The following is a 10931-nucleotide window of genomic DNA, read 5'->3' as shown; positions in this document are numbered from 1 at the left end:
TATCTTTCTTTTACATCAATTTCGCATAGTGTCATTTTATATCAGAGTTTTAGCACCAATCCAAATAGACATGATCATATGCATAATGAGAGGATAACAAGTTCACATCAATAAATTAACTGCATCAATCCCGAGCATATCATCAATAAGGAATCATACTAGTCATCCAAGGCCACCCATGATCATAATACATAATAATAGTTTAACAAGTGTAATAAACCTTACATGCTTGATTCTAGTGTTCGGGTGGGAACTCTCTACCTTAATCACACGTACACCCCATCATTCCCCATGACTAGCAATCATTAAGACACATCAAAGAAGGCCCAACCCACTTTGTAAAAGAGTAAAAAAGGTCCACTTGCCTTAAAGTGAATAAATCAAATCAGGACTTGAGCATTTCCATTATGTCGAGCCTCAGAATCCACACAATCTAATCAAAAACAAAATTTTCATGAGAAAATACGAATAATGATACTCATAATGTTGATTTTAAAATTTGGATCCAAATCAACCTAAAAGGTCAAACCCGAGGGCTAAGAGTAATTCTATAATTTTTATAGAACAACATGCTACTCAAGGAATTAGGAACTCACACGCAAAATATATCAAAAAACGAGTTAGAAATCATACTCCAAAGTCCAATTTACTAAAACCCAAATTCATGAGAAAATCTCCAAATTTTGAATTTGAAATAGATATTTTTTATGCTAAAAATCATGAAATAATAAATGGATAATGAAGGGTTTAAGTTAAAATCACTTACCTAAAAGTTTGATCTCAAAAATCTCCTTTGAAATTGCCTAACTTGAGTTCTTAAGGTTCAAAAATGGAGTAATGGAGAAGAATCACATTTTGGAGAATTAAATTATTCTCATGTACTTTGTTCTATGCGGTCGTGAAGAAGGAATTAGGTCAATCCCAAATTTTGACATATGCGATTTATCACAGTAGAAGTCCATACGATTGTGATAAGGAAATCATCAGACAACAGATAACAACAGTGACAACAAACCATCAAGATTCGAAATTCTCTGAATAGACCCTCGGGATTCATTCGGAATCCTGTGCACACAAACTAAATATGCTACCCTACTTAATTTGACATTCTAAACCCATTTGAACCATCAGAACATGGAGTCGAGGTCTCATTGACCCAACACCTGTACAACCCATAACTAACTAATTTCCACTAAAAAAACCAAAACACCATCGGAACCCCTAGAAACTGAACCAAGGTGTTACCTAGTCTTTAAACTACCTCTTGAATCCAACAGAATCAACGAAAATCAAATTTGAATGCCCGAACACTGAAAGTTGACCAAAGTCAAACCTTAGCGTAAATTCAACTAAAAATTCAACTCATGGGCTCAAATCCACATAAAGTCTTTGGAACTAAAAACAACCACACTACTAGATCAAAGTATGCATTTTAGAGCTAATGAAACTGATATAATTTCATTTTGAGACTTGTAGCAGAAAATGCTAACTAAAATCACTTATATTAACTTAAGGGCTTCCAAGATTCCAAAACCTTCAAAAATCCCAACTTTTCGATCAGGTTCAAATCTAACCTCATATACTGATAAAACATAACCCAGGATAACTATTGAGAGGGATAAAATAGTATTTTTTTTCAAGAAATTTCAAAATGACCTTCAGGGTTATTACATTATCTATCACTAAAATCCATGTTTGTCCTCGAACATAAAATAAGGAAAAATACCTGAAGCTTCGAGAAGTTGAGGATATCTGGAAAGCATATCAGACTCGATCTTCTAAGTAGCCTCTCCAATCTGGTGGTGCTTCCATTGAACTTTAACATAAGCTATATCCTTAGTCCTTAGCTTTCAAACCTGTCAATCCAATATATATTCTCCTCCTCAATGCCAAATCCAGATCCAAAAGCACTTAATTAAGCGAAATCACATGGGACTCATCGGGTACATACTTTTGAAGCATGGAAACAAGGAAAACAGCATGAACAATAGACGGTCTAGTTGGCAAGGCCAACTTATAGGCCACCTCTCCAAGACCTCAAAGGCTCAAACGGGCCAATGAACCTAGGTCTAAGTTTTTCCTTCTTTCTAAACCTCATCACACACTTCATGGATGATATCTTAAGCCATGAATTTGTATTAAAAAAACTAAATATATATATATAGATATATATATATTTATATATATATATATTAGTTTTGACGCACGTGCGTTGCACGTGAATATCAAACCATGTACTAAAAGTTTCTATGAATAATGGGTGTAAACTTTCTTATGATTACTACTGAAAGTTACTCACTCTTAAAATGGGATAAGGCACAAGTACCCCCCTAAACTATGACTGAAATCCCAACAACACACCTTAACTAAACTAAGGTCCTATTACCCCCCCCCCCCTCTAAAACTCATTTTTTTTTATAATTTTGTGCACATTTTGGGTAACGTGGCACAGCGTGTGACTCCACAGAGTTGAGGCGCGTGAGAGATGCTATGTAAGCAAAAAAGGTGCACAAAATTACAAAAAAATGGGTTCGAGGTGGGGGGTAATAGGACCTCAGTTTAGCTAAGGTACATCCTGGCATTTTGGTCATAGTCTAGGGAGGTACTTTTACCTTATCACCTCTAAAAATCTCTTAGTTACACCTCTTAAATATACTTTGTCCTCCCTGCCCATAGTGCGCTACTTAGTTATTATTGTATTGTTGGAGTTCTTACTTTTAATGTAATATAATATAAATAAAATTGATATAAAATATATAAGATATACTAAATTGGATGTTTTTAATTGGATTGTTATATTAACTTAACATTCATGTTAGGGAGTGTTTAAATTTAACTGAGCTTAAGAGAAGAATAGAAAACATAAAAAATCATAGTTTTAAAATGTAAGGAAACCCCTCCATTTATAGTTAACATAGGGTAGTATGAGCATATCATAAAAGTCACAACCCCTAAGAAAGGTCACAACTCATCGGAAAAATCACAACTCTTTTGAAAAAATCGTAACCATTCAATGTGAAATGATGTATTCTTTTAATTTCATATAATATAATATAATATAATATAATATAATATAAATATGATATAAAATATAGAAGATATACTAAATATTGTGTTTTAAGAAGAAGAAAAACGATGAAAAACTTTTAAAAATTGTAGTTAAATTTTTTGAGGAAACCCCACTTTTTTTTAGACAAAAGGGTAGTTTATGAAAAAATGCTTATTGTGCTAAAAAAGTCGCAACCCTTTAGATCTAAAGGTAACAATCCTTCAAAAAGGTCACACCCATCGAATAAGTCATAACTCTATGGAAAAGTCACAACCATTCAGAAAAGTCACAACTCTTCGCAAAAGTCGCAATCCTGTAGAAAAGTCACAACCATTCAAAAATGTCACAATTCATCGAAAGAGTTATAACTCTTTGAAAATATCACAACCCTTTAATGTGAAAAGCTGTCTGCTTTTAGTATAATATAATATAATATAATATAATATAATATTATAATATAATATAATATAATATTATAATATAATATTATAATATAATGTAATATATACAATACAAAATATAGAAGATATACTAAATTTGGTGTTTTATGTTTGGAGTATTATAATAATTTAACATTTAAGTTAGGTAGTTCATTCTTTCAAGGTAGTATAGATAGATAAAAAAGATATATATAGATTTGTCTAATTTTAGTTTAACTTGAAATTTTATTTTATTTTAAAAACTTTTAATTTAAGGACATGTAGAATATATAAAAATGTCTTTTACCTTTGTGGTCTTAAAGAAGTGCCACCACACCCCCAAGAAAAAAGAACATTCTATATTAAACTGAATAAAAAATAAATTTACAACAAATAAATTGAAAATGGAGGAGTACCTATTAAATCTAGTTTCAACTCTTCAAACAAGTTTTTGATCAAATCATTTTTTCTCCAAAAGTTTGAGACTTACACAACTTGAACACCAAGTTGTAGTTTGTGCAACAGAAAATCATTGAACTTCTTATCAAGTAAAAGGTGTTGCAAAAGTATATTTATGGCTAGGAAAATGAGTACATATTAATTATCTAGATAGTCTTCTTGTTTAAAGTTGAGTTATTTCATTCTCCTTGTTGCATCAATTTTTGTTGATGTGTCTAGTTTACCCACAAAAATATTGTAATTGCATAACTAAACAACTCTCACAATCTTTCTTGTTTTAAGAAGAAGAACATAAAACTTACAAAATTCGTAGTTTAAAAGTGTGAGAAAAACTTTCTATTTATAGACTACAAAGGGATATAGATTTGTCGAATTTGAACTTGACATGAAATTTCAAAAAATAAAGAAGACTTTTAATTTAAGGATATGTATTATATATCAAAATGTCTTTTAACTTTGTGGAAAAGTGTGTGAAAAACTTTCTATTTATAGACTACAAAGGGATATAGATTTGTCGAATTTTAACTTGACATGAAATTTCAAAAAATAAAGAAAACTTTTAATGTAAGGATATGTATTATATATCAAAATGTTTTTTAACTTTGTGGTCTTAAAGATGCGTCGCCACCTCTCATGATTATTTTTTTATGTATTAAACTGAATACAAATAAAATTACAACAAATAAATTAGACACATAAGAATACCTATTAAAACTAGTTTGGACTCTTCAAATAAATTTTTGATCAAATTATTTTTCTCCAACAGTTTGAGACTTACATAGCTTGAACACCAAGTTGTAGTTTGTGCAGCAGAAAATCATTACACTTCTTATAAAGGAGAGGTTGCATAAGTGTATTTATGACTATGAAAATGAGTATATATTAATTATCTAGAAGAAGAAGAGTAGATTAAAAAAAATTGTGGTTGAATAATGAGAGGAAACTCCTTTATTTATAGCCAACAAAGGGTAGTGTGAACAAGTGTTTTTTTGTGTCTTATCTGAAAAGTCATGAACTTTTCAAGAAGTCACAACCCGTTGAAAAAGTCACAACTTATTGAAAAAGTCACAACTCTTTGGAAAAGTCACAACTCATCGATAAATCACAACCCTTTGAAAAAAGTCACAACTCATCGAAAAAGTCACAACCTAAGTTAGAGATATTATAGTAATTTAACATTCAAGTTAGGAGTTCATGCTTTTAAGGTAATATAGATATAGATATATATATACTAACTTGTGAACTCCCTAAAAAAATTGATTTTATGGCTCGGTGGTAAGAAAGGGACACTAGTAATGTTTTCCATACTAGTAATGTGGTTTCAAACCTCACTATTAGTAAACGTTTCTCTTTTCTTTTATTAAGAAAAAAAAACATGTTTTGCAATATTTTTCTCTTCTGTCCTGAAATTTAGATAATTCAAAAACAAAAATAATAATTTCCAAGTTAGGTGTTTTGAATAATTCTCTCTCTTAAAAAAATAATAAATAAAACACTAGTTATGTTGAAGCGGTCGCTGTCCTTTTTATCATTCCAAATAAATCGGGGAAGTTGGCGGGAAATAATTCTCCAGGGTAGTCTTGTTTGCTGTCAATGTCGACGGTTCCAGAAATAAGGTCACTCTTTGTGTCACTAGCATCTGAACTGAAGTCCATAAGTCCGGCGACCGGAAATGAAGCTCCAAATATGGACCTCTCTATCACAAATCTCAACCGTTCGCTTAACCTCGCCGAAACAATTTCTAGAGTTAGGGTTTTGGACACTGCCCTTTCCGCTTTGTGCTTCACATCATCCCAGGTCATATCTCATCACAAAACAACGAAAGTAAAAGAAGAAGATAATTATGAGCTTTTTTTTCATTTTGAATGTCTAATTTGAGATGTTTCTGCAATTTTGTAATTACCTGTAGGTCTTTAACTGTACAATTGAGTACTTGGTGAAGACGATTGCTACAGTGCTATCTTCTTCAATTGAATGCAAGGTTCTTAAAACTGCTGACGGGGAGGTTCTGCAAATTGGTGGATTGATTTCTGGTCAGGATTGTACCAGAATAGTTGAATCTTGTGCTGATGTTCTGCAGAAACTTGAAAGATTTCAACGTAATTGTCTTTTTCAACTATGCATGTTTTAGGTTTCTATTTAAAAGCTGCTTTCTTTTGTGTAGAGAGGATGCTAAATGAAGAAATTTCATGTAGACCTCTAGAAGCAGCGGTTGTACGTTTAGAATGGATAGGTTGATCTAACATTAAATGGTAGGAAATTGTCGCTAAAGACTTATAATTTCCTGAATCCATCAAGACTTAGCAAAATATAGGACATAATGGGAGAAAAAGATGTGCATAGGTGATACCAATTAGTTGTGATTAAGGTTTAGTCATGTTAGTAAGTTTACTTAGGTCCTATGTTCTGTAGGGTCTTTCTTTCATGTCAGAGAGTTGGTTTTCAGGTCAACATAATCAGTAGAAGCATAGAAATACAAAAAGATGTTAACGAGTTTGTAGAATTTCCATATCTGCTTTCCCATTGATTGTAGTCTTTGCTAATTATAGTTGAACTTATTTATTGAAATGTTTGGCATGTTATATGTTATTCCAGCAGATCTTTCTCCAATCATTTTGTATGCTGTTGTGAGGGTGGCAGTAGCATCACGAGTTCACTATTTACTGAAATTGCCTCCTATGCTTGACCTAAGATCCATTGATGGAAGACACTGTGCTTTGCTGAAACAGGTACATTGTCAAAAGGAAATTAACATTGAGAGTGGAAAAATACCGCTAAGGTTGGTTAAACAGCTTTTCTATTATTCATGGATTTTTTATTTCTGTATCCTCTATTTCGAACCTACTAGGTTGTTGGCCTACCTTTATTTCTTATATTGTATCATATTTTGGAATTCCATGTCATCCAATTACTTCAATTTTTCTTGTAGTTCTGATTAAACATGCTTAATGTTGCATCATGTCTCTTAGAAGTCTCTGGATACAAAAGACAGCTTGAACTGAAGTTAGAAAAAGAACAGTACTCTTGATTGTCCCTTTTTTGTTTCCTGGACTGATATGCATATCGATTTCTTATATCAAAAAAATGAGAATAGATTACATTTGGCATTGAGGCAATATAGTTTAATGTTACAAGAGAAATGACAGTGTTGATTTCCTGTCTTAGTAAATGGGAAATGCTATCTGTGTCCTTCATGATAAATATGCTAATAAGATTGCATAAACTATTGTGTTAATTACATGAATTTTAGTCTTGTAAACATGTGCACCTGATTCATATGAGTTGCTTCTTAATTGTTTTGGTGTAAGCCATCTAATGAATCACTTTTTCCATAATAGTTTCCTTTGCTCGCAGGTTGCTCTCATGGCAACTAGATCACATGCTTCTGAAGTATGATGTATCTCAAATTTTGCAAGAGGTCATTAAGAGACCTTTCCTTTGTTTAGAAATGGAATTTCATGAGAGGAAAGAGTGGCGTTCAATTGTTATATGTTTGGTACTTTCTCCTGTCATGTTTACTGAGACTAGATCCCTGTTGCATTACTGGTTTCTACTGACGTAAGTCCCACACCTGTTTTTCTTTTCTTCTTTCCTGTTGTCAGTAACCAGTAAGGTTTCTGTACAGATAACTCCAGTAATTTCTATAAGCTTTTTAGTCTATATGCTTGCATATATATTTTGTACTGCATTATAAATTTTTATCTAATTCATCATTTTCTTCTTGGATTTTTCTATTGAAGGATAACATTATGGCTCTCTGTGATGTTAATATACTACTTGAAAACTCTAATTAATTTGAAAGATTCTCCTGTTGTTAGATCTTTTGGGTTCCTCATTGTTGCACTGTTGTTTTGCAGGGGTTTGGCTTCTATTCTAGAGCTTCATGTTAAGCTGGTCTCCCTAGTGCTAGATATTATTTCCAGACCAATGTGGTGGGGCATATCAATGGATCTTGGATCAAAACTTCCATTTTCACATTCTTACTTTCCATGCAAGAAGCAGATTTTGAGGATTTTGACTGGACCTTTGTCCTTGGAATCTTTGGAGTTTCTAGTTCATGAAGTTTGCAAGCCAGTTGACGCATTTTCAAATAAAGCTGTGAATATTGCCAAAGTAAATCAAAGTTCTATTTGGTAAGTTTTTGTTTCATGATGTTTCACACAATTAGTTTGCACTGTCTGAGTTTATGGCTAATATGGTACTGTCTCTGCTATTTATTTCAGGGCAATTACAATAACTTTCCCTTCTTGGTTCATTTTCGCTTCTATTTTGCTCTTCTCAGAAAAGAGTTTGAGGGACAAGTACAGGTCAGCATGCATATATGGAGAAGGTAATCTTAACAATTCACAGGACGTTAAAGCTCCTTTTCTTGCTACTGCTGCAAAGTTTATAGCATGGAGTTTGAACCCTGCTGGTGGATCCTACTTGGAACTTTTAGTTGATAATCTGATCAAATTTTCCAATTTATGGACTATTAAGAAGCTTGGCTCTGATGAAGGCAATGAGACAACTCTTTGTCGCAACAAGGAAGTCAGGGGATCTCTGTCCTTTAAGAAGGAAATGGTGAATATCCTGGATTCCAATTGCCAAGCACTTGCTTTCTGGATTAAAGAATTTCAGGACATGTACAATGGGCACTCAGACAAAGTAAATGAAAGCTTTGCTCCAGATAAAGAACGAACACCAGGTGTTAGTGTACAGAAGAACATGTTGTTTCGGAGGATACCAATAGGCATCTTGTTCGGATGCTTGAATCATATAAGTGATGCTGAATGTGAACTGCTTTTGCATTATGGTGCAACTGGTACTCTCATGCAATTAACCGGAGGACAACCTGGAATGAAGGATAGGAAATCTAACCATGAAAGGCAAAAAGGTTTGATTGCATGGGCTGAGACATACACAGGAAAAGAGGCTACAGCAGGAGCTCGTATTGTCTTTGACATAACTGATGTAAGTGAAAGTATATCAGCTTCTATGTTTGAAACTGAGGAATGTGGACTCAATTTTGTGTGTGACGTGAAACTAAAGGTTGGTAGATATCTAGTCAAGTGTGTGAAAAGGCTACTCCAACTCACACTAGAGATAAACAGCATACAGCTGAACATGAAGGATCTCTATGACAGAATGCTCAGGTGGAGAAATCAAGGGCGAGATGTTTTTCAAAATTATAGGGAATTGGATAATATAATAGATGCCTGTGCTTCAGCAGCCTTTTGAAGACCCTGTACAACGGCAATCGAATGTGCAAAACTGATTAAGGCATGGGCCATAGGAAATTGTTTTGGAGGCATTGTTCTGCTTTGTAAAAGTATTATCCTCAAGTAAGCAATCTTTTTTTTTTCAAAGTTATGTTGATAGTCCTACATTGTATATAGGTCTTCTGTGCTTTGTCCATTTTTTACTGACATAATGCAAGTTTGTCTACCCATGAAATTCTTATATATCTTACTATTGACGGTTCTTCCTCTGAATGCCATCATATGTCATCTTTTTGTATTATCCATAACTGAAGCTTCGAGCTGTTCTATATCTCCTGATCAGAGGCGTACTTAGAATTTGAACGCAATGGGGGCACCATTATCTTTATTATTACTAGCAATAAAGTTTGGAAGGAAACTCCTTAAAAAACTTATGATTATGATAGCAAAGTTCCAAAAAAAAGGGGTTAAATATTAGAATGAGGGATTTTTTTTTTTCCATCTGTTAAAAGGTTAACGGGGAGACTGTAGATAGGTTTAGAAATTTTGGGTTTTTGGGGGGAGGGATTTAATCAAAAAGTAGTGTGCGAGTGGAGACAATAATTTTTAAAGAGTAAAAGAACAAATAAAACTATGTGGGCTTATAATTTGTAAAGAAGACTTAACAATTATGATAGAGAAGTGCAAAAACATAAGTTTAGAAATTAGAATGAGGAAAGAAGGGTTAACAGGGAGACTAGAGTTTGGCCATGCGATATGGTATCATGATATGGAATCATTGTTGTGCCGTAATTTAGCTATTTATAGAAAAATCACATTTTGAAATGTTCTATGTAAAAGACAATTGGAGAAGAATACTTAGAAAAGAGTCGCCACCTAATTTTTTAAAGAAATTAAGAAAACTTATAATTTTCAAAGATTTAAACAGAAAAAATCATTTGAAAATACCAAAAGGGGGTTCGGGGTTCAATTTACACTTCGAGAAGGGTTTAAGCATTCGAAGTGTCCGCTAGCACGCGGTTGACCTGTGACTTGACTAAAATGTATTTGACTATTTTTACAAAAAATAATTTAACATAAAATATATAATAATTTACACTGTTCGATTAAGTTTGAGAAAATAATTAAGAAATGAACCTATTTTATTCTATCTTTTTAGAGGAAGAGACCTAAAATGAAAACATTTGAATTAAGGTACAAGTGGTTAGAAAATTAATAAAACTAGACTAATTAGAATTTTATTTAGTTCATTTTAAAATAAATTAAACCAATTTAACACATTAAAGCATGAAGATCATTTTAAATTAATTGACTAAACTTTGTGAGAAAATGACTAAGTAAGTATTTTTTTATTTTATTATTATTATTAATCAATTGAAAGGGTTTTGACTAACATTTTTTAAAGTTTATTTTGAAAAATACTTTAACTTAGAACGATTTTGAAATGAGTAAAAAAAAAGTGATTTAAATGAAGAAGACTCTTAAAGAACATATCTTTAAAAAAAAGAAAATTTGGAAAATGATTTAATCATAAAATATATAGTATTTTACGACATTCGATTAACTTTGATAAAAATAATTAAATAAAGAATAATTTTTAATTTTTTAGAAAATAGGATCTTAATTGAAACAATTTGGTCAATTAGGATTTTAACAAAATTAGATCAGTTAAAATTTATTTACGTCATTTTTTAGAAATAATAATTTGAACCAACTTGGTAGATAAACCAAGAAATTATTTTAATCAAATTAAAGATAAGTGAAAGTTTTGACTAAAAAATTAATAATATTTGAATAAGTATA

At 32.1% G+C, this 10931-nt stretch overlaps 1 protein-coding gene across 2 annotated transcripts; it reads left to right on the top strand.

The window, feature by feature from the left end:
* Positions 1–5476: 5476 nt before the first annotated feature.
* LOC102596531 (uncharacterized) lies at positions 5477–9381 on the top strand. Of its 2 annotated transcripts, none has more exons than XM_015308347.1 (6): positions 5477–5724; positions 5837–6026; positions 6526–6706; positions 7282–7485; positions 7785–8060; positions 8151–9381. In XM_015308347.1, exons 1-6 carry the CDS (start codon positions 5521–5523, stop codon positions 9145–9147), a joined length of 2052 nt encoding a protein of 683 aa, XP_015163833.1. In that variant the 5' UTR covers positions 5477–5520; the 3' UTR covers positions 9148–9381. The 2 variants fall into 2 exon arrangements, with proteins under 2 accessions (XP_015163833.1, XP_006346566.1); XM_006346504.2 differs by having other exon boundaries at positions 6523–6706.
* The last annotated feature ends 1550 nt before the right edge of the window (positions 9382–10931 follow it).

This window comes from Solanum tuberosum, unplaced genomic scaffold, assembly GCF_000226075.1.
Source record: "Solanum tuberosum cultivar DM 1-3 516 R44 unplaced genomic scaffold, SolTub_3.0 scf00079, whole genome shotgun sequence".
Lineage (NCBI taxonomy): Eukaryota > Viridiplantae > Streptophyta > Magnoliopsida > Solanales > Solanaceae > Solanum > Solanum tuberosum.
Note: the sequence above shows the minus strand (reverse complement) of the source record. Positions and strands in the feature narration are given on the sequence as shown.

Coding starts and splice junctions, on each gene's coding strand:
- LOC102596531 (XM_006346504.2), top strand. CDS start 5,521: ATGTCGACGGTTCCAGAAATAAGGTCACTCTTTGTGTCACTAGCATCT. Junction 6,707..7,281: donor AGTGGAAAAATACCGCTAAG/GTTGGTTAAACA, acceptor CTTTGCTCGCAG/GTTGCTCTCATGGCAACTAG. Junction 8,061..8,150: donor GTAAATCAAAGTTCTATTTG/GTAAGTTTTTGT, acceptor TATTTATTTCAG/GGCAATTACAATAACTTTCC.